Here is a 27,040-nt window from a genome sequence, read left to right on the forward strand (position 1 = left end):
CTGCTTTGTACAGTTATTAGGCATCCATTCCTTCTTAGGCTGTTCTGAACTCCCCCATAACTTTTTGCATACCTGCCAACTTTTTTTGTATCTTCCAAGGTATTCCATTCATTATGATTATGTTAATCTTTTTATCTTCTCTGTCTGGATTTTTTATTGTATTTTATAAAAATCATTTCATTGACTTTGATATTTCTCAATTCTCTAACTCTCACCATGTGTCTTCCTATGTCCTCTTCTCAACTTCTCTGGTATATTTGGACAATATAAAGCCAAGTAAGGCTCCAAACAGGCAGGCCAAAATAAAGCTGCTTCAGGCCACTTTGGAGATATGATGCTTAAATGACACATGCATCTTAAGAGGCCAGAAGCTGCACCAAAGCTGTGCTCCAGTCCTTAGGATTGGAGCATGGCTTTGGTGTGGCCTCCGGCCTTTTAGAATGCATGCGTTATTTAAACAGCATACCTACAAAGTGACCCGAAGCAGCTTTATTTTGGCCTGTCTGTTCAGGCCCTATGTTTTCCAACTCAACTCTCTATCATTGGATCTCTCAACTTATGCCTAGCTTAATCCATGTTTGTATTTGAACATGTAGGCGGGTTATAGACCGCCCATTTGGGGCGGTCTGGACCCGCCCCTTTCCCCGGTGTATCGGGGCCTCAGCTGTTAGAACGGCAGCCGCTGAGGCCCCGATCCGCCGCTTTTCAGGCTGCGGGGAAGCAGCAAAATGCCGCTTCCCCGCAGCCTGAAAAGGGGTGTCCCTGGGGCTTCAAGCCCCAAGGACACCCCGCGGCGGCGGGGAGAAGGAGAAAGAGGCTGCTTGGCCCCTTTCTCTTTTAGTCCGCTGGGCGCAACTGTCTGAAAGCTGCGCCCAGCGGACTAAACCAGGAAGGAGCTCCGAAACGGAGCTCCTTCCTGCTCCGTGTTCAGGGCGCACTAAGCGCCCTGGCGCGGAGCAAGGACATCACGTCCGCGCCACCCCGTCTAGAGGCGGCGCGGCCGTGACGTCTTCACGGCAGCGGCCGTATGGAAGGGCCGCCGCCGTTTAGTGCGTGACGAGCACGCACTAGGGTTAGGGCGGTGCAGAAGCACCACCCTTTTGTAACCCTAGTGCGTGCTCGTCACGCACTAAAGCGCCGGTCTGTAACCGGCCGTAGTTACTCACACATGGTTTCTTCCAACTAATTATGCACTATTAGATGGAGAAACTCCATTCATGTGGCAAAAACAAGACCAGACACAGACTGCAGCACAGAGCATGAACTACTAATGAAGGAGAATACCAAATCAATAAGCATACCAAAATATGATCTGGAAACATTACAAAAGAATTTAAATAAAATGTGAAAAATAGATTTGTATTATTTAGTTGACTGGGAACCAGAAGAACTATGTATATAAGTCAGGGACACAGTCAAAGAGGAATGCAAAAAAATGGTATCTATGGCCAAAAAAGGAGAAAAAACAATGGGTGGCAGATAAAACATTTAAGCAGTTAAAGATAGTTGAGAAGCAAAAGCAAAGTTAGATAGGAACAAAATAAGAACCATAAATGCTACTGTCCAATTATTAGTGCACAAGAACAAAGAATTTCTATAACAATCAATGCAGAGAAAGAATAGCTGACAACAAAAAAGAACAAGAGACCTCTTCCACATGATTTGGAAATTCTAAGCCAAGGATGGTGATGCTCTACAACAAGATAAAATAAAATTAAAAATGCTGGAAACAATACACAGAAGAGCTGAATAAAAAATATGAAAGGACAAATGACATATTGGAAGAAGAGGCATACAAAGATGAACCCCAGATTTTGGAAAGTGAAGTGAAAGCCACACTCAAAGCATTTGGGAAGAATAAATCACCATGATAAGATGACATACTAATAGAAATGCAATAATCCACAGAGGAAGAATCAAGTGCAGTACTAGCTAAAATGTGCCAACAAATATGGAAAACAAAGCAGTAGCCTACAGACTGGAAACAATCAGTATACGTTCCTATACACATAAAAAAGAGACACAAAAGATTGCATTAACTACTGAACCACTGCACTAATTTCCCATGTAAGTAACGTTGTGGCACAAAATTCTGCAGCAAAGACTTCTACCATCTACCATATATGGAGCGTAATCGCAGAGGTATAAACTGGTTTCAGGAAACGAAGAGGCATTAGGGATTATACATACAATGGATAATAGTGCACACAGGAAATTTCCAAAGAAAATCTGCATATGCTTTATGGACTACAGCAAAACCTTTGACTGCATAGATCACAAAAAGCGATGGAATGCTCTCAAAGAAATGGGAGTACCACAATATTTTATTGTTCTGATGTGTAATCTATGTTCAGGTCAAGAGGCTGCTATCAGAACCGAGTATGGACAAACACACTCCCAAACAGCAAAGGGATCAGGCAAGGCTGCATACTATCAACCCATTTGTTCAAACTGTATGCAGAACATATCATATGCAGAGCAGGCTTAGAGTCAGAGGCAGGAGGAGTGAAAATTGGAGGAAGGAACATTAACAACATAAGATATACAGATGACACAATACTACTAGTACAGTAGAAAGAAACTAAGACCTGGAACAATTCTTGAAAAAGGTCAAAGAGGGAAATGCAAAGTTGGATTAACATCAAAAACAAAAATAATGACCAGAGAATATCTACAAGACAATGAGAAAATTGAAATTGTTAAAGAGTTCCCATACCGTGGTTCAAGTTAATCAGAACAGAGGTTGCTGTAAATAAATTAGAAGATGACTGTGACTAGGAAGGGCAGCTATGAAAGAATGAAAAGATCCTAAGGTGTAAAGATATACAACTGAGCACTAAAGTTAGAATCGTCCAAGCGATTGTATTCTGCATCACCATGTATGGATGTGAGAACTGGACAGTAAAGAAAACTGATAAAAAGAAAATCAACTCAGCTGATAATTCTCCAATAATGCAGAGAGATAAATATATGCTGAGATGGGGTGCTGTGGAAGGGTGTTGAGGATACCATGGCGGGCCTGCAAGACAAATGAACTCTCTCAGGAAGCTAGGATGACTAAATTGAGGCTGTTGTACACATCATGAGAAGGCGTGAATCACAAAAAAAGCCAACAATGCTAGTAAAGGTAGAGGGAAGTAGAAAGAAAGGAAGACCATTTGTGAGATATAGTCAGCCCTTCTTATACACAGATTTTTTATACACGGATTCAAGCACCCACAGTTTGAAAATGTTCCAAAAAAGTATAAGTTTCAAATATCAAACCTTGATTTTCCATTTTTATAAGGGACATCATTTTGCTATGTCATTATATTTAATGGCACTTGAGCAACCACGGATTTTGTTATCCACGGGGATCTTGGAACCAAACCCCAGCGTATAACAAGGGCCCACTGCAGTTGGATTATGTCAGAGGCTACAGGCCTGGACCTGCAGCATCTGAGAAGAGTGGCTGAGAACAGGGGATCTTGGAGATGTCCCATCCACAGGGTCGTTATTAGTCGAGGTCAACTAGAGGGCACTTAACAACAACAGCAACCATTTTTCATCATGGCAACAAGCTTGGTCCATATGAAGAATTGTTCCTCAATGTAAGAGTGAGAGAGACAAAGTACAATCCCATGGAATCCTAGCTCCCTGTATTACAATGTTAAAAAAACTAGGGCTGTTTGGCCAGTAGAAAGCCACCAAGTTTACTTGCAACTTTTTGGACAGAAACCCAGGTGGGATTAAAGGGAATACATTAATATGTTAGAAGCCACATAACTTTGACAATCTGGTTCTTTTGCTGAATAACCTGTGGAGAACCCTAGCAGTTGATAATTCTCCAATAATGCAGAGAGATAAATTCTTGCTACCTCTCATCACTGAATAATCTGGCAATAGGGGTAACAGATATACTAATTCTGCTGAGTCCCAATTCTATCATCAGGTTGATTTTACCTTTCAAATATTCTGAAATTTAGGAATCACTTGATCTGCATACACAGATAGAGGTCTTTGAAGAGTGACTGTACCACCATTAGAGAATTCTGGAGATCACAACAAGTATCATGGGCCTCATCTCCAAATCAGCTTGGTAACCAATGAGCTGAAGGGAGCACACAAGATAAATAAATTATTACTCCAAAATCAACACTACAGTTCCCAAAGTTGAGATAGTTCTAACACTTGCACCTTTAAAAATCTTGGAATCAACTGCAAAAGATTCCATGTGTAGTCTTCTATAAAAAAAGAACTGCAGCTACATATTGTATCTCAGTCCCCAATATTTATGATCTCTAGGAAATTCTTTCAAAACTCACCAGGAACCCATTACCCTTGAAAGCAACTGATCAGTATGATCATTAGATCCTCCAAGCTTGTTGCAGAGAAGAGTAGGAGCCATCTACATAAGAGCAGAGTGAAATGCCTTGAAATCATGTGATCTACTAACATTACTAGGAAAATAGAGAGGACCTGAGAGTTTCAGAGTAAGCTATGATTAGGTGGGGGAAATTCCTGGCCCTGAACACCTGTCCAAAGAAGTAGATGTTGCATCAGAGTAAAGTCAAGCGGATGATTGAGGGACCAACACTATTTTCATTTGTTTTCAAGCTTTTGTTTTCCTACTTACATGTTTAAGATTATCAAAATGTTTTGGTATTTAATGCACTAGATAATCTACCTCCATTAAAACAATTTAAAATCAAACGTTAGAGGAAAAATGGCACAGTGAAAACAGTTTTTTTTTAAAGAAAAACCAAGTATGAATGAGCAGTGATCAGTTGAAATAAAGATGAATCAGCACCACCAATTTAGGAAAGAAGCAGTGATTATGATCAAGGAGTAGAGGAACCGGAAACAGAGGAATGGCAGGGCTTGCTCCTAAAAGTAGGCAACTGAAGTTCATTCTTTTCATCCTTTTGGCAGAAAGCCCTAACAAATGTTCTACAATATAAGTGCTCTGCCCTACTGACAGACATGTGCTGCGACAGCCACAGGATGGCTTTGGCTACAATCCCTATTTTTACAGTTACCATTCCCTAACTGAGCTACCTACCATGGCAGCCTCTCTCAACCTTTACAACCTTGCAGATTCCTTGAAATAATTTTCAAGTATCAAGGAACTCCTGCATAAAAATTAATACATCTATGACAAAAAAAAACCCCAAACATTTTTTTCTCTCAACCAAAATCTCTTGCTGAACTCCTGTGGACCTCTCACACAAACCTAGAAAATATGAAACCAGTCAAGCGACTGCCATGGACAACCTGAGCTGAATGTAATCATATGAACATTTTCTTATTATGCTGTGAAATGAATGCCTAATCAAAAGAAAAACTCGCAGTAGTAAGTTTATATATCAGTAATACAGTTACTCAAAAAACGTCCTTGCATTGATAGTAGCCTCAAATTTTGCTATTCAAACAGTACAGCTAAGACTGAGAAAAATGCCATTTGTCAAAAGCTACCAGTCATTTCCTTCTGTATGACTGAAACAACACAACTTTCAGAATATTACTGAAGCAGTAATTTATGGAAAGAGTCAACATCAATGCAACATATGAAGCCAAAAACTGGGAAAATGTCAAACACATGCCAGCATTAAAGTAAGATTTGAAGTGGCATTTCATAGGCTTATGGGGGAAGACCTGTCAATACAGTCCTTCCTTTAAGAACTGGCCCAATAACTATTTATTAATATTTAAAAATGTTGGACTATTCAGTGTTTGCTGCAGCTGCATACAACAAGTGAACCACAAGCAAAACTGGAACAACATTACAAACAGCAGTATTACAGGAACAATGTACTGACATATTGACAGCTCAGCTTGAGCTGGTTCCATGGTTCACACAGAAAAAAGAAACTAGGATGCTTGTATAACCAAAACAAAAAACAAAAACAACCCCATGTTTGTTTACTTGAAATTAAACTTCAATGATGTCAACAGATCTTACTCTTGAGAGAACCTGCCTAAGAATCAACTGACTCTTCTTTGACTGGTAAGAATCAGATATTGGATCTGTTTGAGGGAGATGTTTCAATTTTGCTCTGAACTGCAAGTAGACATACTGTATAACGTAAACATTATCTCTAATTCTCAACACATTTATTATGCCATTGTATTTATGACAAAATAATCTGAGCTTGTGGTTTAAATACCAGCAATCACAGAAGTGATTTCTAAGAAAGCAGTTCAAAGGCTATCTAAGAATAGATGACACATGCCTTAAACCATTTAAGTGTTAATTTTCTTGTACATTTGAAGCTTTCATGCCTTCCTAACATTATTCCTCTGTCATGGTTAAAGTTTTTTAATAGGAGGCTACTCAATCAGCATCTTACACAAACCTACCTGGACCAATGATTCTCTATCTTTGGCCCCACAGATATTTTGAACCAACTTCCGGATTCCATAACATCAACAGAAGTATAGTGTTTAGATCAAGGAAAGCAATAGCACCACTCTATTCTGCTTTGGTTGGGCCTCACCTGGAATACTGTGTCCAGTTCTGGGAACCACAATGTTGACAAATTGGAGTGTGTCCAGAGGAAGGCCACTAAAATGGTGAAGGGTCTGGAAACCATGCCTTATGGGGAGAGACTTAGGGAGCTGGGGATTTTTAGCCTGGAGAAGATAAGTTTAAGGTGATATGATAGCCCTGTTTAAGTATTTGAAGGGGTGTCACATTGAGAAGGAAGCAAGCTTGTTTTCTGCTGCTCCAGAGAACAGGACCCAGATTAATGGATGCAAGGTACAGGAAAAGAGATTCCACCTAAACATTAGGAGGAACTTCCTGATAGTAAGAGCTGTTCGACAGTGGAACACACTCCCTCAGAGAACGGTAGTGTCTCCACTTCTGGAAAGTGTTTTTAAACAGAGGCTGGATGGCCATCTGTTGGGGGTGCTTTGATTGTGAGTTACTGCATGGCAAGGGGTTGGACTGGATGGCCCTTTTGGTCTCTAACAACTCTATGATTCTATGACAACTAGCTGTATGGGAGGGGGGCTTTGGAAGTTGAAAACCCAAATCTCTAGAGTACCAAAGACTGAGAATGACTGTAGTAGGATGTCCTTTTTCTAAGTCAGAAACTTTTCATGAACACCAAGCTACAGCTCTTCCACAGATTGCATGTGCAGCTGAGTTCCAAGACTTGGGCCTAATGATTCATTTACAGAAATATGTGTTTCTTTATATGCTGCACTGTTGACGAGGAAGATGCAATTAAACATCTAAAGTTAATAATGTTCTGGGCTTCAAAAGCCCTTCCTGTATTCTGTTATTTTGTTTTCTATCAATAAATCAGGATAACAGCAAATCAATCATCATGCATAATTATTAGTAACATCTGTTTTACAACTTGCTCTATATATGTGATTTTATGAAATACTGTGTCTACACATTACATTGTTTCATGTTAGGTGGTATATAAGTACTATAAACAAACATGCTTACTGTAAAATACATTCTGTGGAGATCATAAAGGCTTCCTCCAAACTATGAATATGTTGGATTTCAGTATTAAATCCCTGATCCTATACCCATTCAGATGACTAACACTAGAACTTTAGACATCAATTCCCTTCGAGTATAAAATATAAATAAAAATGCTGATTTCTATACCCAAAAGATAAATTTCAGGCCTGTAATTATTTTACTCAGAGTTGAAATATATTATATTTCTGTCCTTTATAATTATTCAGTCAGTTAGAAATCAAAAATAATTCCCTCTATATGTCAATGAGTCCTATTTGGGTCAAGGATTGACTTTAAGTCAGATTAATATCTGAATTTATACTGTCAACCAAATTTACATTTCTCTGTGTGTGACAGAGCTCATAAGAAAAGAAAGACAGAACCCCTGAAACATTTTAAAACATGGTATTTCAGAACTAGTTTTACCTGAAAGCATCCAGCTTCTCCTAATCCTGAAAAGCCACCCTGTTTAAATAGGCATCCATATAAAAGGAGGATTACTCCATACCCTACTCTTTCCTGCTTTTCAGAGAGCAACGTACCTCACTTTCTTACTCTGAATGCTGAAGGCAAACATTTCTTCAAAGGCAGAGCTCAAGCTTTAGTACAACATTTTTGTCCATGTTTGCTGGTCAAAAACAATCTCTGACTCCCGTTTTAGTTTGCCACCCAGGTTTGAATAATGTGCCAACGAACGATATTATTAAAGATAACATTCAGAAGGAAAAGACTGTGTACGGACTCCAGACATTATCGCAGGGAAGGAGCACATCTCTGGCTGGCTGCGACTGTGGCGAGATACTCTGGGCCTATTGAAATGCACAGGCCATCTGTGCACATATCACAATACAAACACACCTCACAGGCTGTTATGTAGTAAATGGGCAGCACAGTACCCTCTCACTTGAAACAAATCATTTCAAAATAAAAACAGAGCCACAAAATGAGCTTCCCAAGCTGCCCTAAACGTGCTTTGTAACGAACAACATATTTTCCAAGTTCCTTTCCTCGCTTTACCAACTCAGAACCAAACCTGGACTTTGAAAGCGGGCAAGCTGACAACTTGAGTACACTGAAAGGAAACTACTCCAGATAAATGGGGGTTTATACATCTAGGCCTGAGATGGGATTTTGATTCTCATCATCATATAAGTAGTATTCCCCCTAAGGAAGCAAATGTTCATCTTCTCTAGAAAAACATTAGAGTCTTTAAACAACTGATGTGGCATTATAAATAACACAGAAATTGACTATTCCAACCAGGATTATTTAGGCCCCGCTCCTTTAGTGAATCATAAACTAAATACTGTACATGCATTATTATGCTCTAAATAGTAAGCATAAAATCTTTTCAGGGCCAGGATGCAAAGTGACAAGAATCTGAAAATCTTAGCTCAGCACAGAAATAAACATGGACATTAAAAATGAAAGTGTTTCAATTTCATCTGCTAAGATTGACAACAAAATGTTCCAAAACCACCCCAAGAGCCGAGAAATACCTTCCCTGACACAGATTTCGACGCCACATCTGTTTGTTCGCATAGTATATAAACTTCCTGACATCACCAGACAAACTGATAAAATTGTTCTCTCTCTCTCTCTCTCTCTCTCTCTCTATATATATATATATATATATCAACAACAACAACCAAGAAACACATACATGTGTTCAGTTGAAACCTGAGAGACTCTTGCGTATTCCACAAACAAGGCACCAGGACCTAATTTAGTAAAAACAAACAAACCCCCCAAACAAACAATGTTACCAGAAAACATAAGGAATAAATAAAACCAAGCGAGAACATGGAATATGAGATTTCCCTATGAACAACAAAATAATAACAACAACAACAGTATCCCTTACAAACAAATAAAACACAGTATACTGGCACCTCTTGATCTTCAACCTTAGTCATAATAATAATAATGATGATGATGATAATAATAATAATAATACTAGGTAGAGATATCCCTTACAAACAAATCAGACAGAGTATACTGGCACCTCTCAGTCCTCAACCTTGAATAATAACAATAACAATAGGTCGACCTATCTCTTACAAACAATCTTCAACCTTAAGTAATAATAGTAATAATAATAGGTAGACCTATCTCTTATAAACAAATCAGACACAGTATACCTATACCTCTCAATCCTGAACCTTAAATAACAATAATAACAGCAGCAACCTATCTCTTACAATCTTCAACCATAAATAATAATGACAATCATAGGTAGAGGTATCTCTTATAACCAAACCAGGCAGAGTACACTGGCTCCTCTCTCAGTCCCCCAAATCATGCTCACAATAGCCCTAAGCGCCCCTTTTCCAAGCAGAGGGCCCTCCAAGTGCTTCCCTTCCTCCAAAAATAAAGGAGAGAGAGAGAGAGAGAGAGGCAAGGAAGGAAGCCCCTGTTTGCTGAACTGGTGCTGCCCTTCCCCACAAATAAGACACAGAGAGAGAGGGTCTTACCTTGGCTGCACCCCACTTTTATCTCCTTTCCCTTCCTGGAGCAGAGGAGGGAGAGAGACACAAAGGGTAATAAAGGGGGAGGAGGAGGGGAGGAGAGCAGAGGGATGAAGGGGGAGAGAGAGGGAGAGGGAGAGGGAGGGAGGGAGGGAGAAAGGGAGGCTGGTGAAGTGGCTGCTGCTCCTGTTGTATGTAGTGCCTCCAGCCAGGGCCAAGAGCCACCCCCTCCAGCAGCAGTAGTAGCCACGGAGTATCTGCGTTGCTCAGAGGCTCCTCTGACGGGGAAGGAACTCTCTCCTCTCTCTCTCTGGGGTTGTTTTTGGGGGGACAGCCTCCTTCCCCCCGAGGCCCTTCCCAGCCGCCCGACTGGAGGCGGAATTGGGGCTCTGGCCCTTTAACAGTGTAAAGAAAAGGTGCCCCCTTCGGCTCTGGCCGCAGCAGCAGCAGCAGCCTCCCCTTCTCTCCCTCGCCGCCTCCTCTTCATCATCATCATCATCATCATCATCAGCTGCTGCTGCTACCTCTGCTGCTGCTGAAGCCTCTCTGGGAGGAGGAAGAGGGGAGGCGCGCAACGCGCATGCGCCCTTCTCTCTGGGTCCGAGGAGGGGGAAGGAGAGGGGGAAAAAGGGAACAGGGAAGAGCTGGCCTCTCTCCCACAATGCCCCGCGCGCAAACCCGGAAAAAGAAGACAATCTGGAAGGGAAAGGAAAGGGAAAGGGGACCGGAAGTGGTGAACCGGAAATGGGTGGAGAATAGGATTGTGTATAGAGGCGGGGGACGGTGTTTATGGAGGTTGAAAAAAACAACCTCGTTGTGGTGGGGTCCACCGCGCATGCGCGGTGAGGACAGGAAAGGGTGCGCGCGACAGAGGGGAGGGTAAGGCGAAGGAGAGGGAGGGGTTCGCGGGCGCGCGCCGGAAAGAGAGAGAAGAACAAGAGGAGAGCGCGAGGGCAAGCGGCGGTTACAGAACGTTGGGCGCCGTGAGAACCGGAGCCGGAGCCGGAGCGGCGCGTGAGTGGGCCGTTAAACGGGGGCGGGGCGAGGGGGAGGAGGAGGTCTGGGTGTCTCTCAGGGGAGAGTCGGGGAGACGGAGCCCCTCCTGGAGCCGGGGCTCGGGGATGGTGGCTGCTCCTCCGCAGCGCCCCCTACAGTCCCATGACAGCACTAAGCGTATAAGGCGCTACGTGTCTCGACGGCTGTGGATTCCGACGCCCAGTATATATAGCACCCCCTGGCTTTGCCCCTTTGCCCCTAAGGAGACGCCGTGGCACGCAGTGGGAGTGGAGCACCCACGCGCCTCCCCAGCCAGCGCAGCGGAGGGAGGATCCGCTCTGCCCCTCTCAAAGGGTCATAGTCACCTCCCAAGCCCCACAAACAGTGACCCCGTTATCGCACCAGCAAATACGCCTTGCAAGCTTCCGAAGCTCCCCTGGCTTCTTCGCCACACAGCCATTACCCCAGTCCCAGAACACAGGGGCCGGAATAAAGCTGTTTGGGGTCTCTTTGGAGGCATTTAAATCATGCCTGCCTCCTCAGAGGCCAGAAGCCCCGCCAAAGCCACGGTCCACTCCTAAGGGCTGGAGGGCTGCTTTGGCACAGCTTCTGGACTCTTAAGATGCATGCCTCCAAAGAGACCCCAAGCAGCTTTATTCCGGCCTCCCTGTTTAGGCCCCTGGTTGCTAAGACACTTTATCCACCCACAACTTGAAAACCTTAAAGTATATATAGACACATCTTAAAAAGCGCATCTTGGTTGTGCCATTGTATGTAAAGTATGCCGTTCTGCCATGCCATTGTATTCAACAGGACACAGATTTTAGTGTCCGCTGTCAGTGGTGGCCTTGGAATGGCATCCGGTGGATACTCTTTAAGACTAATAACAACGTCCCAAATCCACCAAACAGGGACCTGTTGACTGGGCCAAGCAAGCTGCACAATGCACACGTTGCAAGCCTTGGAAGGTCCCCTAACTTCTTCATTGCGCAGAAGTGTTAAAAGGCATTACCTCAGTTGCTAAGGCTTACATGGCAGCAGTCTAGGGATAGACTAGATAAAGGACACCTGAGAAATGGAACAAAAATATACCTGAACATAAGCAACTATGCACACCTTCCTCTCTCTGCCATTTAGCCAGGAAATGTTGCTTACAGTAGAACACTTTTCATGGACATATTTCATGATGATGACATTTCCCACAGAAAGAGCCAACGGATTGGGTTTCACCCACCCAAGGTTTTGAATGATCACTGTATTTAGGAGTGGGATGGAGACCTGAGAGTCCTGGAAGACCTGGACCCTGATAGCCAGGCCTAGGCTTGTGGATGAGTATTTGAAGGAGCTCTGCTTGATTTGTTTGTTTCCGTATCATAGGAGTTGCTTTGGCTTGGTTTGTGACGCTATTCCAGCGCCAGGAAGGCTGGTGACAGCTTCAAAGCAAGGAAACTGTAGGGACTTTTATTTTTTGGTAGCAGCCAGGCCACTTCATGAGATTCATGGAGCATAGCCTCATCAGGCTGATGTTTATAGGGACGCTGGGTTTTGTGATGGGACTGCAAATGAAAAAAGATGGCAGCACATCATGATTTAATCGTGGTTACAATATGCAAATGGGCTGTATTTTAATGGAAACTCAGCTGGGGGTCAGAGAAAAAAACTGGAATTAAAAAGGGTGAGGAGAAAGATTGGCCCTGAAATTTTTTTGATACTGCAGAGATAAGGAATCAAATGTGTCTTTCTCGCATTGGCTAAGTCACTTAGATTGTCATTTGCCTTGCAGTAAAGGGTCAAAATGACTTGAAGGCACACAACACAGACACACACAAAGGCATTGTAACTTGATACATTGTTAGAATTCAGAGACACCTTGCAGTCAACCATAAAACCATTCAGAGACATAGCCATGCTAGTCTGTAATATCAGTATGCAAAGGGATCTTGTAGCGCTGTTGGGACTAACTGTGCAAAAGAAGTTGTAGCATAACCTTTTGTAGACTTGGTCTACTTCTTCAGATGGTTGGAGCAAACTGGTGCCCAGGAAGGACATTTATAGCAGTTTGCCACTGTAGTCTGTGTGGTACGTAGTCCTTAGTGGCTTCTTCTTACCACACACCACACAGGCTACAGCAATAAACTATTATAAAGGTGCTTCCTGGGCACCAGTTCATTCTTTGCATTTGATGAAGTTGACCAATTATGCTACAACTTCTTTTGCTCAGTTACTCTCAAATTTGCTACAAGATCTCTTTGCACACATATGATACAAAGAGGGATGTAGTGGCTTACTGGTTAAGAAGCCAGTTCTGATGATGGGAAGATCAGAAGGTTGGCAGTTGGAGTCCTGAGTGCTGCATGATGAGGTGATGGGCTCCTGTCACTAGTCCCAGATTCTGCCAATCTAGGGGTTCCAAAGCATGCAAATGCAAGTATAGTCTGCCCTCCCCTTACGCGGGGACCCCCCGCCCCACATAAGGGAAAAAACGTGGATGCTCAAACCCCATTCAAGTGCTTCTTCTGGTGCATGGCGCCACTCCTTCTGAACAAACCATGACAAGGAAAACCCATGAAACCGATTGGGAGACCTTTGTCAAGTCACACTCTCTCAGCCTCAGAGGAAGACAATGGTAAACCTCTTCTGAACAAACCTTGCCAAAGCGGGAAGCTGCATAAGAGGCACCCAGGTATGATGCGGGTGCACTGTAGATAAATAGGTACCACTTTGGTGGGAAGGTAACAGTGTTCGGTGCAGTCATGCTGACCACAGGACCACCAGAGCAGTCCTCAGACAATGCTGGCTCTTTGGCTTAGAGACGGAGATGAGCACCACCTCTTACAGTTGGTTACAACTAGACATTCATGTCAAGGGACCACCTTTACCTTCATACTACACCGGCATCTGTGGACCATAATCTACTGGGCTGTGCTCCATTACATTTGTTAGTCATCAAACTGGATTAGTCTTCCTAAACTCCCTCCACCATTCATGTGGTCTTCCACCCATCCTGGCCTTAACAGTTGTTAAGTAATACGGATCTTGTAGGATCAATACACATCATCATTTGGAGGCAATGTCCCTCTGTATTCCACGTTATAGAAACTGCCCAAGAGTAAATGGACATGAGATCAGTGGTCCAAAGCTGAAATATTCTTTTAAAAACAAACCAGCGGGAGAACACTTCAGCCTCCCAAGTCAATCTTTGTAGAAGATTTTCCAAGGCAGATTTCATGGGAAATAGTTAAACAAGGTTAAATTCTTACCTTCTGTAGGAACAAGGCTCTTTCGTTACATGTACCAGGCAGCTTACCTCCTAGGTTTGTCTGTATTGCAAAATAAATTTTGTTTGTTTTATGGTCGCTGTTCAAGCCATGTTCCCTGTTTGTAGTGTTTGTATTTCTGTTTCCTCTGGTCCTACTCTCACTATCCCATACCCACTAGAGTTCACCTAGAGGTTAAGCTCTACTTGGATTAGAGAAATATTTTTTATCACTATAAATGTGTAAATCTGTTGGCTCATGCGACAGTGGTACTTATCTTGGCACCCATTTTACAACTATATGTGGACGTTGTGTTTCCCCCTCCCCATTCAATGTAGTACATGAATAAAAATATTTTGCTTATTTAGTGTATGTATTTTTATTCACACATTTATGTACGTTTGTATTTTTACATTTTATAAGGAAATAAGAACAGTTTTAGTTAAGTAAATTCAATATTTAACTCAACACGTGCAAATTTTATACGTGAAAAAAGTTGGGGAAGAGGGATCAGAACCTCAAATGCTGCAACCGCAGGGCAGAAATAATCCAGTTTGATACGATTTTAACTGCCATGGCTCAGCACTGTGGAATTCTAGGAATTGTAGTTTTTGTGAGTCATTTAGCTTTCTCTGTCAGAGTGCTGGTTCCACAACAAACTACAGTTCCTAAAATTCCATAGCATTGAGGTATGGCAGCTAAAGCGGTGTCAAACTGGATTATTTCTGCAGTGCGGATGCAGGCCAAGTCTTGCACCCTCCTTGAGCAACTCTTGACTCCCCTCCGGGGGTCCTGACCCAACATTTGAGAACCTCTGTACTAGGATGTCCATATCACCGTTCAACAACTGTCAAACTACTGCTGTTAAGAACATGACTTGCTAGTTTCTCTTGCCTAACTATTCCCCCACACACTCTTCCCAAGCTACAACTACTGTGTATATAAATATCTGCCAGCTGAGCCTACACTCCCTGCATCTGATAAAGTGGGCTGGAGTCCATGAAAGCTTGTGCCAAATAAAGCTTACTAGACTATAGGGATTTTTCTGGGTCTGAAAGTTGTCAAGATCTTCAAGCATATACAGCTGAGCCTCCATTTCCACAGGTTCTTTATCCATGGATTCTACCATCCATGGCTTGAAAATATTTTTTAAAATCATAAACTCCAAAAAGTAAACCTTGATTTTGCCATTGTATATAAGGGGCACAATTTTATTGTTCCATTATATTTATTGGGACTTGAGTATCCATGGATTTTGATATCCATGTGGAGTCCTGGAACCAAACCCCAGTCCCAGTGAATACCAAGGGCCTACTTTACCTGATTACTGAACATGTTCCATAGAAAGGATAGCACTTCTAGAGTTTAAGTGTCTTTTCTCTTTTCTTGGTCACTATCAAAATCCTCTTGACATACAGATAAAACAAATGCACTAGAACTGCATAAGTGATGTGGCCTTCTGTAATTTTTACATATAAGCATATGTCCCCTTTATCTATCTTCTGTCTTCTCTATATCTATATAAATAAAAATATGAATGTTCCTTTGTTCAAAATCTTAAATCTCCAAAAGTTCTTCACCGATTGCTTTGAAATTTTGACACAACGTTCCATTTGAATCCATGCATGTTTTTATATACCTTCTATGTTTTTATATACCTACTATTATACAGATGTCACACCTGTGACAGGTAAAGATGTTTTTACTAAAACAGCACCATCTGTTGGACATAACAGCAAGACACGCTATAATAAATATTTTACTATTCTATTTCAATGTTTCTGATTTACGATCCATTTATGATTTCCAAATTTCCAATTTTACGATTCCATTTCAGTGTTTCTGATTGCATTGTTAAATTGAATTTTCATACATTTTCATTTATTTTCATTTTGATTTAATTATTTCGTTTGACATTGCATTGCAATTGAGCTGTGTCGTTTACCATAGCGTTCATTTTGTGAGTGTACTTTATTTTTTTTATTTTTTTAAGTTAAAAATGCATCTTAATAACAGATACATAATGTGTGACAGTTTTCTACAGCTAAATTTAAACTTCACCTCCGTGTAATCCAAATTAACAGTTGTACTTGATAAGCAACAGACATATTATTACATTTCTATAAATAGATACTTATTGCTTCAAATCATGATATTTTACCTTAATTTCAAAACTTCTCATTTCCACAGCCTGCTTACTTTCTCCCATTTCCTCACAAATTGCTGTTCCATTTTCCCATTTATGTTCATCGTTAATTTATCCATATTGATAAGTCTTTAATTTTACAAGCCATTATTCAGTTAGGTCAGTGCTTCTTTCCTTCCAGTACCTGGCATATACTAAGCGAGCTGCAGTGACCATGTATAGAATTCAATTTTCCTTTTAGATCCTCTGTAATATTTAATAAAAATAATTTAAGATTTAATTCAAAATCAATTTCCATAACATCTTGGATCTTAGCTTGGATCGACTTCCAGATTTTGCTTACTTCATTACACTTCAACCACATGTGATAGTATGTGGCATTAGCTTGTTTACATTTCCAACAATTGCTGTCATTGCTGTTCCTAATCTTGGCCAATTTTGGGAGTGATAGGTGCCATAACATCTTTTTAAAATCTTTCTTTAATTCAATAGTATGTTAGCCATTGTATTTCTGTTCCTTCTTCCTGTAATTCTTTAAATAGAATATAATTGTAGGTAATTGTAGCTCAAATAAGCATGCCACCCTTTTTCTAAACCATCGCTTTGTAAAATCAATAATGCTTTCTGTAGGATTATCTAAGAATACTGCAATGTCATTCGCAAACACCCTTAGTTAGAAATGTTGATTTTGTATCTGTAGTCTTTTTATGTGTTTATCTTTTCTTATTTTCCTTAATAAAATTTCTGTTGTCATTATGAATAAAGTACAGATAGAGGGCATCCTTGTCGTGTTCCCTTATTTATATTACATTTATTTGATCTTTCCCCATTTATCAGTATTTGTGCATATTGTTGCTCATATATTGCATTCACCCAGTTCAGAAATTTTTTTCCTATACCACTTTGTTTTAATACCTCTTTCATAACAAAGTTCCCCCTTGTTGTCCTCCCTGATTAACAATATCGGGAACAGAGCTTTCCTTCTATCCTGGTTAACAACATTGGAGTTGAATAGACTACTTACATTGGGAAGCGACTAACATCATTAGGGGGTAGAGTGATAACTGGTGCTCTCACCTCTTAGTATGGGAGGAAAAGGATATCATTGTAACAATATTGATCTGGGGCACGGAACAACAATTACAGTAGTGCGGGACAAGGGGAGATATAGGGTAACAGGATGGGAATGAGGTACAAAGGAAGACGAGATCGATGTCTAATATCTATCTCACCTTCCCCCCACCCTGTTAACCCAAGAGAACCGAGGGTCGTCCCAGCCATACCACAGAGACCCTTTCCTTGCTCCTACGTAATTCCAGGTCAGTTAGGAATAAAGCCCATATAATCTACGATCTCCTAGAATACAAAAGGCTGACCTGGCCTGTATCACAGAAACCTGGCTGGGGGCCGAGAGTAATGCAGTCTGGGCCCAGGCCCTTCCAGCCGGTTATGCCGTTAAGGAGCAAGTTAGGGAAAGTGGGTGAGGGGGAGAGATTGCCTTAGTCCATAAAAGCATCTACACTTTGGTTAGAAAACCTGTCTGGAAAACAGGCCACTATAGACAGTCTCCTTATTACCATTCTTGGGCAAAGTGATTGAGAGGGCAGTTGCCTTCCAACTCCAAGCTGTCTTGGATGAAACCAGTTATCTGGAACCATTTCAAACCGGCTTCAGGGAGGGATATGGAGTGGAGACGGCCATGATCGCCTTAGTCGATGATCTCCATCTGGGCATGGACAGGGGAAGTGTGACCCTGTTAGTGCTCTTGGACATCTCAGTGGCTTTCGATACCATTGACCATGGTATCCTTCTGGAGTTGGGTATTGGGGGCACTACGCTTCAGTGGCTCCGATCCTACCTCTCGAGCAGATTCCAGATGGTGAGGCTGGGGGACAGTTGCTCTTCTAGGAGAGAGCTGACATCTGGCGGCACCATTCTGTCCCCCATGCTGTTTAACATTTACATGAAACCGCTGGGAGAGATCATCCAGGGACATGGGGCGCAGTGTTATCAGTACGCTGATGACACCCAAATATGTTTCTCTATGTCTCCGAATGCTACAGTGACTAAGGACAGCATCTCTTCTCTGAATCCCTGTCTTGAGTTGGTAATGGGCTGGATGAGGGAAAACAAACTCAGGTTGAATCCAGAAAAAACTTGCCATAGGATCCTCAGGTCTGGGGAAGGAAATTTGCCAACCTATCCTGGACGGGATCACACTTCCCCTGAAGGACACAGTTTGGGAATACTTCTGGATCCGTCTCTACAGCTGTCATCTCAAGTGGATGTGACGGCCAGAAGTGCTTGGTACCAACTTTATTTGATACGCCAACTGCATCCCTACCTGGACCGAATGGACCTTGAAGCAGTGGTACATGCTATGGTAATCTCTCATCTTGATTTCTGCAATGCGCTCTACATGGGGCTACCCTTGTATCAAGTTCAGAAGCTTCAACTAGTGCAAAACATGGCAGCCAGAGAGGTCACTGGATCCTCGAGGTTTGACCATATAACACCAATTTTGAAAGATCTTCACTGGCTCCCAATTTGCTTCTGGGCACAATACAAGGTGTTGGTTATCACCTTTAAAGCCCTATATGGCCTGGGCCCAAGTTACTTACGGGAATGCATCTCCCTATACAATCCGCTCCACACTCTTAGAACAATGGGGAATAATTTGTTAGAGTTAACAACAACCAAATTTACTTCAACTTCCCAAAGAGTGTTTAGCATAGCTGCCCAAAGATTGTGGAATGGTCTCCCGGAGGAGATCCGTCTTGCCACCTCCCTGGAAACCTTCAGGAGGACAGTTAAGACGGAGCTCTTCTGGCGAGCATACCCACCTGATCTCATGTGAAACACATATCCACTTCCATGTACAGGATGAGACCATTCTGCCCTACTGTTGCTTGTGAAACCCTGTTTTTAATCGCTAATTTTGTATTTTATGAACTTGTTTGTATTATTTGTATTTTAACTCTGTCATATTTTATACTATGCTATAATCCCGCCTCGATCCACCTGGGAGAGGCGGGAAAATATAAATAAATATTATTATTATTATTATTACTATTATTATTAACACCCAGCTTACGTTATCAAATATTTTTTTCCAAACCGAGAAACATAATTCCTAATTGTACCCCTTTATGGTTGTCGTAATATTCTATTAGTTCAACTGCAATTCTAATATTATTTTTCAGTTGTCTTTCCTGTAGAAACCCAGATTGATCTTCATGTATCCGAGGTTTTAGGGCTTTTTTGAGTCTATTCTGTTGTGATATCGAGTCACAAGGAAAATGTACAATGTGGGTTTTAATAGTAAGCAGGCATTAAAGGGTTACTGTGAGCCATAATGATTAGGCATTTAAACAAGAAGTGACATCAAAAAGATAGCCAACAAGTGCTGTAAAGTACTGTAGGATGCTGCCAGTCTGAGAAGCCACTCAGGCAGGGTGGCTGGCTCCTTTGTGGCCCCAGAGGGAGAGGCAAGGCCTAGTAGGCCTCATGGAGCCTTTGCTAGAGTAGTGATGAGCTTTTTACCCCAGGGAGGGTTGTTACTGGTGTGGATGGTGGATGGTGTCGATATATATACATTGTATGTATTCTTACAAGAAGTTCCACTGTGTACAACAATATATACATCGTCACTACTCACGCGCTGCGCAACATCAAAAGCGTTTTAACATATTCGCCAAAATTAATGCATGTATTTTACAACCAAAGTTTGCTAGGGATATTGGTCTGTAGTTTTCGATTTGTTCTGGGTCTCTGTTTTCTTTTGGTATTAGGGTAATCAATGCTTCATGCCAAGTTTTAGGTTGCCCCGTTTCCTGAATTTCTTTTATTGTGTTATATAAGGGAAGTGATACATCAGCAAATGTTTTATAGTATTTAGCAGTTAACCTGTCTGGACCTGGTGCTTTATTATCTTTTAGTTTTTTTATTGCTGTTTGAATTTCTTCCTTTGTTATTGGAGAGTTTAGTTGTTTTTTCTGTTCCTCAGAGAATTGCAGGATTTGTTCTTTTTTTATGAATTCCTGGACCTCCCTTTTCTTACTTTCGGTTCTCTTATTAGCAGTATATAATTCACCAAAATAATCCATCGCTATTTGCTTAATTTTATCTTGCTGGTTATATTCCTTCCCTTTATCTTTTATTTTCACTATATAATTTCTTTCCCTTTTTTTTTTTATTTTCTATGCTAACCATTTTCCTATTTTATTAGCATGTTCAAAGTGATGTTGCTTTAGAGATTTTATTTTGCTGGCTATTTGTTGGTTAATCTTTTGATTTAGTTGATTCTTTAATATTTGGAGATTTTGCAATATATATATTTTTTGTCTTTGGGGTTCTTTTTAAATTATTGCTCTTTTTTCCCTAACTTCTCTATTTCTTTTTCTTTCAGCTTTTCTGCTTTCTTTTTTCTTGTTCCCTGCTGTATCAAATACCCTCTTGCAGTTGTCTTCCCTGCATCCCAAATGATGTGGTTTGATACTTCTGGGGTCGTATTTTCCTGAAAGTAATGTTTTAATTCTTGCTTTATTTTCCCTACAATCTCCTCATCTGTCAGCAAATAGTGTTGCAATTTCCATTTATCTTCTTTCTTTTTCAATTTAAATGTCATGACAATTGGACAGTGATCTGAGAGGGTTTTCGGTAGTATATCTATTTTATTGATATCTTTGTTCAATGATTTTGAAGCACAGATTATATCTATCCTACACCAACTTTTGAATCTGTCCGAATAAAATGTGTAGTCCTTATTGCTTCTATTTAATGATCTCCATACAGTCACTAAATGTAATTGTTCCTTTAATTTGAAAGGTGATTCAGGCAGTTTTCCTTGATTTTTCCTTTTTTCTTTTTGGTCTCACCTATCTATCTCAGGGTTCATAACTCCATTCCAATATCCTGTTAATAATTTTTTTTCATAACTCAGTTTCTCGATTAATTGATGCAGTTTTTTGTAAAATTTGTTTTTATTTGGGGTGCATATAGATTTATTAATAATATTTTTCCTTCTTGAAGCGTTATCTCTATTGCATTATAAGGTCCGTCTTTATCTTTAAATATTTCCTTTGCTTGCCCTCTGTTTCTAACATAGATTGCCACCCCTTTTGTCTCCTTCTTTTTCATTGAGTACAACAAATAATTGTCCTAATCTATTGGTTTCCAAAACATGCCTATCCTTTTCTTTGATGTGGGTTTCTTGTAAGCAAATGAGATCTATTTTTTGTTTTTCTAGAATATGAAATATTTTTCTCCTTTTAACCTTCAATTCAGACCATTAGTATTCCATGAGAGTAGTTTAGTTGTCATTGTTTATTTCAAGTTTTTTAATGTCTAGTTTTCCTATTTCTCCTTATTTTTTTCTTTCTTTGTTGCTTTTTGAATGTTTTGATTTCTTTGCGCTTTTTTCTCCTTTCTACTCTCTTGCTCTAGCTCTAATTTTTGATTCCGACTCTTGATCTGATTCAGTCTCTCTTTCCTCATCTGCTGTAACCCTATCCGAGTCTTCTGTGCTTTCTTTCTCTCTCTCTAATTTCTTATTTCTATTTTCTCTTTCAGATCTAGTTTTCATCTTTGTTGTTTTGTATCCTTTTCTGTTCATCCCTACTCTTATTTCTCCTATTTTATCTAAATCTTGTGCATTTTATGCTTGCTTAGAAAATCTTTCATCTTCTCTTCTGTGTTTATAATAAATCTTTCTTTTTGAAATGTAAAACAGATTCCCTCTGTTTTCCCCCATTTATATTTAATATTATGCTGCCTTAAATATGCTGTCAAAATTATATATTTACGCCTTTTCTTTAATATTTGTGTTGGAATTGCTTTGTATATTGTTACTTCCTTCGACCTTCAGTCTCAATTTTTTTATTACAATTTGTCTCTAAAATAAGGTCCTTTAATCTTTCTCTTACAAAAACAATCATAATATCTCTAGGAACATTACAGTTTTTGGCAAACCATGAGTCTGCTCTATATAATTTATCAATTTCTAAGTCTAGTTGCTCTCCAGACCATCCATTAAACTCTGCCAATTGGAGAATAATTCTTGTAGTGAGACCTTCATTTTGCTGTTCTCCAACTCCCCTTAATTTTAGAGTTTTCCTCTGTAATCGTAGCTCTAGATTTGCTCTGTAATATTTATCTTGGTTTTGTTTTTCCTCTCATTTATTCACTTTCTTTTCTAATACTTCTGGGTTTTTTTAAATTTCTGTCATTTTTTTCGTTTATTGTTTTCATTTCTCCTGTAATTTTTGTTATGCTATCTCTAAATGTGCTTATCACTTTTTCTATATCTGCTTTTATCTCCTCTCTCAGTTCTTTTATTTCCTCTTTAAATTTTGCTGTTATTTCCATTTTTATATCTGCTCCTATTTTCCTTATTTCTTCCAATAACAATAAATTATTTCCTAGTTCTTTAGGATGCCCTGCACCTAATAAAGTTTCTTTTAGAGCGGTGCTTTGAGATTCATCTGTGTAAATTTACAGCGCTTCATAAAGGTTAATAATAATAATAATTCATCTTAAATATCTGGTTTTAAATTGTTGGCCATTTTTTTCTTCTCTAGGATGTACTTCTAAATTCACTGAGATGAATACATACACCTTGCAAAGTTTTCCTAGTTCACTCAATGTCCCACTTACTTTTCTCTCTTGCTACATATTATTTCTGATAAACGCCTAATTAATTAACATGATTGTGCAAACTTCCAGTCAGATTCCTTAATCGCCCCTTAATATATCGCCGTGAATATTAAATTGTTATTGCTATTCATTTGTTTTTTAGTAAAGGCTTTTATGGTCCCGAAACACCACCCGTCATGGTCTCATAGTCTAGCCTTCTCCGCTGCTGCCATCATGCTGCTGCTGAGAAGAAGGAAAGGGAGAGGCTTCTGGTGCCTCAGTTGCCCGCCCTGGCCGTGCCTCCACTGCTGCCATGCAGCTGCTAGAAAGGATGGGTGGGGGAGGCTTATGAGGCCTCCATTGCCCACCCTACCCACACCTCTGCTGCTGCTGAGGAGAGAGAAAGGGAGAGGTTTCTGGTGCCTCGGTCGCCCGCCCTGGCTGTGCCTCCGCTGTTGCTGCCGCACTGCTGCTAGAAGGGATGGTTAACTTTCTTTCTTCTTTTTTTAGTGCGATTGATCTGCTTTAGTTCACCCAAATAATGCCTCCCAGAAAATCAAACTTAGTTTGTCGCACTCGCAGAGCGGAAGCATTGCAACGAGTAAATGTAAAACAAACTGAGGAAGAATGGGTATCAGCGAATGAGCAAAACAGGCAAAGAATGGCTCAAATACGTGCCGAGGAAGCAGGAGAGTGACGTGCAGCGAGACTTCAGGATGCACGGTTGCGAGCACGCCGATTGCGTTCTTCAGCTTCAGTTCTGCGTCGGTCTCAACAGAATGAATGTGACAGGCTGAGAGTGGCTGAAAGATGTCAACGAGAAACAGCAGATCGGTGTCAAACAGCACTCCCTGCACACCAATCATGTGATTATAATCACCTTCCATTCCAGTACAGCCCAGATGATGTTTATCATTTCAACCGGCATGTTCTCATCAGCAATCTCTATATCTACACAGACAATGGAACAACAAAAAATATTGTATACCCACAAGCATTGTGAAATTAAATATTTCAGAAACGTGCACTTTCTCTTTTCTTTCTTTTCCATTTAACCAGACAGCCACAACAATGCGTGGCTGGGAACAGCTAGTAGACATATATAAATAGTAAAATAAGATGGTAAGGCTGCAGAGTATCGGTATACTGTAAATTATCTATAGGTGGCATTACCTTTGAGAAGTTTACAGCCAATCAGAATTTAACAGCATCTCATATAAAACTGCTTTTGAGGGCTGGGAGGATATAATTTGAAGTCACCCATATCTTATGGTGAGCATAGCATTTCAAATTTTAAGACCTCTTCTGCCCCTGTGGATAGAACAAGAAACCAAAATATGGGAGTTAATTTCAACCTTGAGGGCATGATGACCTCTCACTGCAGTTTATCATGTTTTCCTTTTTATACAGTGGAAGTACAATGAGCAAACGTAAACTGAAGGAGGATAGCTTTGCAAGTGCTGAATGTATTTCAAAGGTTAGTGATATTTGTTTTTCACTTACTGAATATTTGAAACTTATATTTTAGTGTCTTGTCTTGACCTAGTTTGCACATGCAGTGTTTGTTTAATAGGGGCTCTTGGACAAAAAAGTCCAACAGTGGGTTATATGACATAAATCTGGTTGTAAGATGAAGAGGCTATGCAGACCGCCCCTAAGGGGCGGCCTGCATCCTCCTTCACCTGCGCCGGATCAGGGCTACAGCAACTGCACACTGTGGCCCCGATCTGGCTTTTCCAGGGAGCAAAAAGGAGCTGCAAAAAGTGGTTCCTTTTTGGGCCCTGGAAAGCATGAAAGGTGCTTCTTTGGCACTGCATTGTGTGGATGCAGCGTCACAGGATTGCAGTGATGCCGTGCACCATGTGGAGCAGTACGCGGCATCATGCTGCTCTCGAGGTGGAGTCAGGGCATGCCTCGTGGATGCTATGCTCCGACTCCAGCCCAGGCTGGTGTGCATAGTCCCTAAGTTATTTGAATCAATTGTCTTGTCTTGGATAATAAAGTTACGTTTTCTATAAACCCATTAGTAATATGAATACTATAGTCAGGGCTGGCTATGAGATATAGGCCTATTTATCTGCTGACACCTATCTATATCCCATTCTTACATGTACACTCACATGACTCATAAGTCTTATGGGAACCATATATGCAGCACTGGTGCTGTGCGTGAAACTGCCTGTTGCCATGCATAGGACTTCTAGGTTTTATAACAAGTAATTCAGTCTTTGTGCGTAACCCTTTTTGCAGTAATGGAATCCATGTGGTTTTTTGACTTTATACCCATTGCTGGATTACAGAGCATTTTACGCTATCCTTCATAAATTCCTTACAGGCAGGTTTCCATTTTGACTAAAACAGGTTAGCCTGTTTCTAGAATAAACCTTTCTGAACACCACCACCGCATTAGAGAATTACCAGCAAGTCTCCAATATCCATTTCTTTGGTAAAGTTCTAGAGGATGTGGTGCTTTCTAAGGTCCAGAAGTTCCTGGACAAAGCAAGATTATGTAGATCCATTTCAATCTGGCTTCAGGCCCAGCTGTGGGACAGAGTTTAGCTTTGGTTACCTTGATAAATAACTGCTGAGAGCTAGACAGAGCAGTGTGCACCTTTTGTTTCTGCTCTACCTCCTGGTGGCTTTTTAAATTTACAGTGCTTTATAAATAAAGGTTAATAATAATAATACTAGCAACTTTCTGGGCTGCCTCTCTGAAATGACCCTTGGGAATACTGTTCTGGAATGTTCTGGTCCTTCTTGGAGGGGCAGATTCAGAAGATGGTGCCTTGGGATAGCTGTTCCAACACCCTGGCTGTTGGTCCATGGGGTCCCTCAGGATTTGGTTATATATCCGTATGCTGATTATTATCTATCTGAAACTGCTAGGAGAGTTCATCCTGGGTTTTCAGGTTTGGTGTCACTAGTATGCTGATGATAACCAGCTCTGTCTCTCCTTCCCACCTAACTCCAAAAAAGTTTTTTCTCTACTAAACTGCTGTTAGTAATGGCCTGGATATGGGCAAACAAATTGAATCTCAACAAAATAGAGTCACTCCTTGCCAGCCAAAAGGCAGATCAAAGAATAGGCATTCAGGCTCTGCTGGATGGGGTTTCAGTGGTGGCTGGAGTTAAAACTAGTGCACAGACAGTCCCTGTTTTTGGAGATATCAGATCTGCTCACTGTAATGCATGCCTTGACTCTATCCTGTTTAGATTCCTGTAATGCACTGTGGAGGGATGCCTTTGGAAACGCTTCAGAAACTTTTGCAGGTCTAAAATGCTGCAGCCAGACTGCTTACTGGGACTGGTTATAGGGAACATACAGTCACCCCTCCTAACTCGCTGATCTGGGATCCGCGTCCTCAATTACCTGTGGAGAGGCAACCTCTGCTGTCTCCAATGCCGTGCACATGGGGGCACGACCCATTCAAGCCGTGAGCCTGTTTTTGCATGGGGTGGTGGTGTCCGGAACGGATCCCCTGCGAAAACAAGGCCAACTGTACAACCTCCTTACTGAAACAACTTCATTGGTTGTCTTTCCATGTCTGGGCAAGATTTAGAAGTGCTGGTCAGGACCTTGGGTCAAGATTCTCTGAAAGACTGTCCTACACAAACGTATTTGAACCTTAGACCTTCAGGGGGGGGGGGGCTTTGTCTCTCTCCTGCCACAATCATAGGAAGGGCTGATGCAGACCCAGGGGAGAGCCTTCTCAGTGGCTACTCCTTCACTGTAGAACTGCCTCCCATGGACTTCTGCTTTGATCTCTTTTTGTCAGCAAGCAAACTCTTTCTTATTAAACAGTTGTTTGGTGTCTAACAATGTGGCAGAAGGACCTTTTAATGAGGGGCACTGTATTTTTTGAGAGCCAGTGTGGCATAGTGATTTGTGGATTGGACTAGGGCTTTGGAGACCAGGGTTCGAATCCTGGCTCAGCCATGTAAACCCATTGGATGATTGTGGACAAGTCACACTCTTTCAGCCTCAGAGGATGGCAGTGGCAACCCCCCTCTGAAGAAACTTGTCAAGAAAACCCTATGATAGGTCCACCGTAGGGGTCACCATGAGTTGGAAACAGCT

At 41.1% G+C, this 27,040-nt stretch overlaps 2 protein-coding genes across 4 annotated transcripts in view; one reads left to right on the forward strand and one right to left on the reverse strand.

Annotated features, from left to right (window-relative positions):
• The window catches only part of MBD5 (methyl-CpG binding domain protein 5), a 173,219-nt gene extending 162,662 nt beyond the window's left edge, over nucleotides 1-10,557 (reverse strand). The window contains exon 1 of the mRNA XM_089520059.1: nucleotides 9,937-10,557. The gene's annotated coding sequence lies outside the window, so the exon portion shown is untranslated. The remainder of the gene's footprint in view (nucleotides 1-9,936) is intronic.
• Nucleotides 10,558-10,666: 109 nt separating this feature from the next.
• Nucleotides 10,667-27,040, forward strand: part of LOC149313881 (origin recognition complex subunit 4-like) — a 47,749-nt gene continuing 31,375 nt past the window's right edge. Inside the window, exons 1-3 of one of the 3 annotated variants that reach the window (XM_089520062.1) lie at nucleotides 22,694-22,839; nucleotides 23,473-23,828; nucleotides 24,373-24,439. In XM_089520062.1, coding sequence (XP_089376188.1) covers nucleotides 23,773-23,828; nucleotides 24,373-24,439 — 123 coding nt within the window. In that variant the 5' untranslated portion in view covers nucleotides 22,694-22,839; nucleotides 23,473-23,772. Of the gene's footprint in view, nucleotides 10,945-22,693; nucleotides 22,840-22,959; nucleotides 23,829-24,372; nucleotides 24,440-27,040 lie in introns of those variants that run through there. The other 2 variants (XM_089520064.1, XM_089520061.1) reach the window with 2 other exon arrangements.

This window comes from Sceloporus occidentalis, unplaced genomic scaffold, assembly GCF_023333645.1.
Source record: "Sceloporus occidentalis isolate IW3139 unplaced genomic scaffold, rSceOcc1.0.p SCAF_4, whole genome shotgun sequence".
NCBI lineage: Eukaryota > Metazoa > Chordata > Lepidosauria > Squamata > Phrynosomatidae > Sceloporus > Sceloporus occidentalis.